The sequence below is a fragment of the Cebus imitator genome, unplaced genomic scaffold, assembly GCF_001604975.1.
Source record: "Cebus imitator isolate Cc_AM_T3 unplaced genomic scaffold, Cebus_imitator-1.0 Scaffold123, whole genome shotgun sequence".
Taxonomy (NCBI): domain Eukaryota; kingdom Metazoa; phylum Chordata; class Mammalia; order Primates; family Cebidae; genus Cebus; species Cebus imitator.
This window is the reverse complement of record NW_016107438.1, coordinates 2,159,093-2,161,329: the sequence shown is the minus strand read 5'-3', so window position 1 is coordinate 2,161,329 and position 2,237 is coordinate 2,159,093. Positions and strand designations below refer to the sequence as shown.

General features: G+C 46.5%; 1 protein-coding gene across 2 annotated transcripts in view; it reads left to right on the top strand.

Annotated features, from left to right (window-relative positions):
- SNF8 (SNF8 subunit of ESCRT-II) overlaps positions 1-2,237 on the top strand; it is a 16,222-nt gene that overhangs the window by 2,438 nt on the left and 11,547 nt on the right. For both annotated transcript variants that reach the window (XM_017540062.2, XM_017540061.2), the window contains exon 3: positions 1,837-1,975. In XM_017540062.2, coding sequence (XP_017395551.1) covers positions 1,837-1,975 — 139 coding nt within the window. The remainder of the gene's footprint in view (positions 1-1,836; positions 1,976-2,237) is intronic.

Here is a 2,237-nt window from a genome sequence, read left to right as displayed (position 1 = left end):
CCTGAGCAGCTGGGATTACAGGCATGTGCCACCATGCCCAGCTAATTTTTTGTATTTTTAGTAGAGATGGGGTTTCACCATGTTGACCAGGATGGTCTCGATCTCTTGACCTCGTGATCCATCCACCTCGGCCTCCCAAAGTGCTGGGATTACAGGCGTGAGCCACCGCGCCCGGCATTTTCCCTCTTTTTAAAAAAAGTGTTTAACTTTGGCCAGGCACAGTGGTTCATGCTTGTAATCCCAGCACTTTGGGAGGCCGAGGCAGGTGGCTCACCTGAACCCAGGGGTTCAAGATCAGCCTGGGCAACATGGCGAGACTCCATCTCTACAAAAACTATAAAAATTTGCCAGGTGTGGTGGCATGTGTCCATCATCCAGCTACTTAGGCGCCTAAGGTCAGAGGATTGCTTGAGCCTGGGAAGTCAAGGCTGCAGCAAGACTCTCGCCCAGGCTGGAGTGCAGTGGCACCATCTTGGCTCACTGCAACCTCCATCTCCTGGATTCAAGCGATTCTCATCTCTCAGCCTTTCAAGTAGCTGGGGGTGCCACCACACCTGGCTAATTTTTGTATTTTTTGTAGAGAGGAGGTTTCACCATGTTGCCCAGTTTGGTCTCGAACTTTTGAGCTTAAGCGATTGGCCTTTCTTGTCCTCCCAAAGTGCTGGGATTATAGGCGTCAGCCACTGCACTGAGCCCTCATATTTATGAACTTTGAAAAATATTATTGGCCAGGTGCAGTGGCTCATGCCTGTAATCCCAGCACTTTGGGAGGCCAAGGCCAGTGGATCATGAGGTCAGGAGATCAAAACCATCCTGGCTAACACAGTGAACCCCCCGTCTCTACTAAAAATACAAAAACTTACCCGGGCATGGTGGCATGGGCATGTAATCCCAGCCACTAGGGAGGCTTAGACAGGAGAATTGCTTGAACCCAGGAAGCAGAGGTTGCGGTGAGCCAAGATTGCGCCATTGCACTCCAGCCTGGGCAACAAGAGCGAAACGCCGACTCAAAAAAAAAAAAAAAAAAACAAACAACCCACAAAAATTAGCTAGGTGTGGTGGTGCGTGCCTATAGTCCTAGCTACTTGGGAGGCTGAGGCAGGAGAATCACTTGAACTGGGAGGCAAAGGTTGCAGTGAGCTGAGATCACGCCAGTGCACTCAAGCCTGGGCAACAAAGTGAAACTCTGTCTCAAAAAAAATAAAATAACATATATTGATTGATTGATTGAGATAGAGTCTTGCTATGTTGCCCAGGCTGATCTGGAACTCCTGGGGCCAAGTGATCCATTGTGGGATTACAGGCATGAGCCTCCATTCCCGGCTAGACCCAAAAGGTTAAACAGGTTCATGCTATACTTCATTTTTTTCCCATTCAGCCTTTTTGTCAGGGGGTAAAGATATTCTAATGGGTGAACACTGCATTTCCTCATTTCTAAGATAAAATGAATTATTAGGTACACCTTCAAATTAATAACATTTTTTCTGAGAACAAAGGAATACCACATTGTATATACACCTTTGTCTTTTTTTGTGCATGTATTTGGTTGTATATATGTGTGCCTTGATTATTAAATGCATCCTGATTTTAGAACAGGAACACATGAAAAAGTATATTTTGAAAGCGAGAAAACAGTACAGCATCTCATTTCTGATGACAGTAGAACTGTGAAGGAGAGGCAGGGATAAAGAGAGAGAGACCGTAAACAGCATAATGGTAGGCAGAGGGAGACTGGTTTTTTCAGGCACTGCCATGCCACAGGGCTAGGGACCTATTTTTGGCATCCGATTATCATTTTGCTGGGCTGCCCTTAACCACTCCCTGTCCATCCAACAGATGTCAAAGCAGTTGGACATGTTCAAGACAAACCTGGAAGAATTTGCCAGCAAGCACAAGCAGGAGATCCGGAAGAATCCTGAGTTTCGCGTGCAGTTCCAGGACATGTGTGCAACCATTGGCGTAGATCCTCTGGCCTGTAAGAAGTTGTCTGTAGGGGTCCAGTGTTCTTACAGAGTACCTGAGGGACAGAAGCTCATAGAGTTGTTGTCACCACTATTCGGCATCCACTAGAAAGGCCTGCAGGAAGACCCAGAGGGGAGTGCCTGGCAGAATGGCTACTTCCTAGTCTGATAGGGAAGATAGACTGACTATACGCTGAGTTCCCATTGTCCATGATCTTTCCTTGAATGATCTACAGTAGAATTTTTTATGGCATTTTCCCTCTTTTTTTTCTTTTT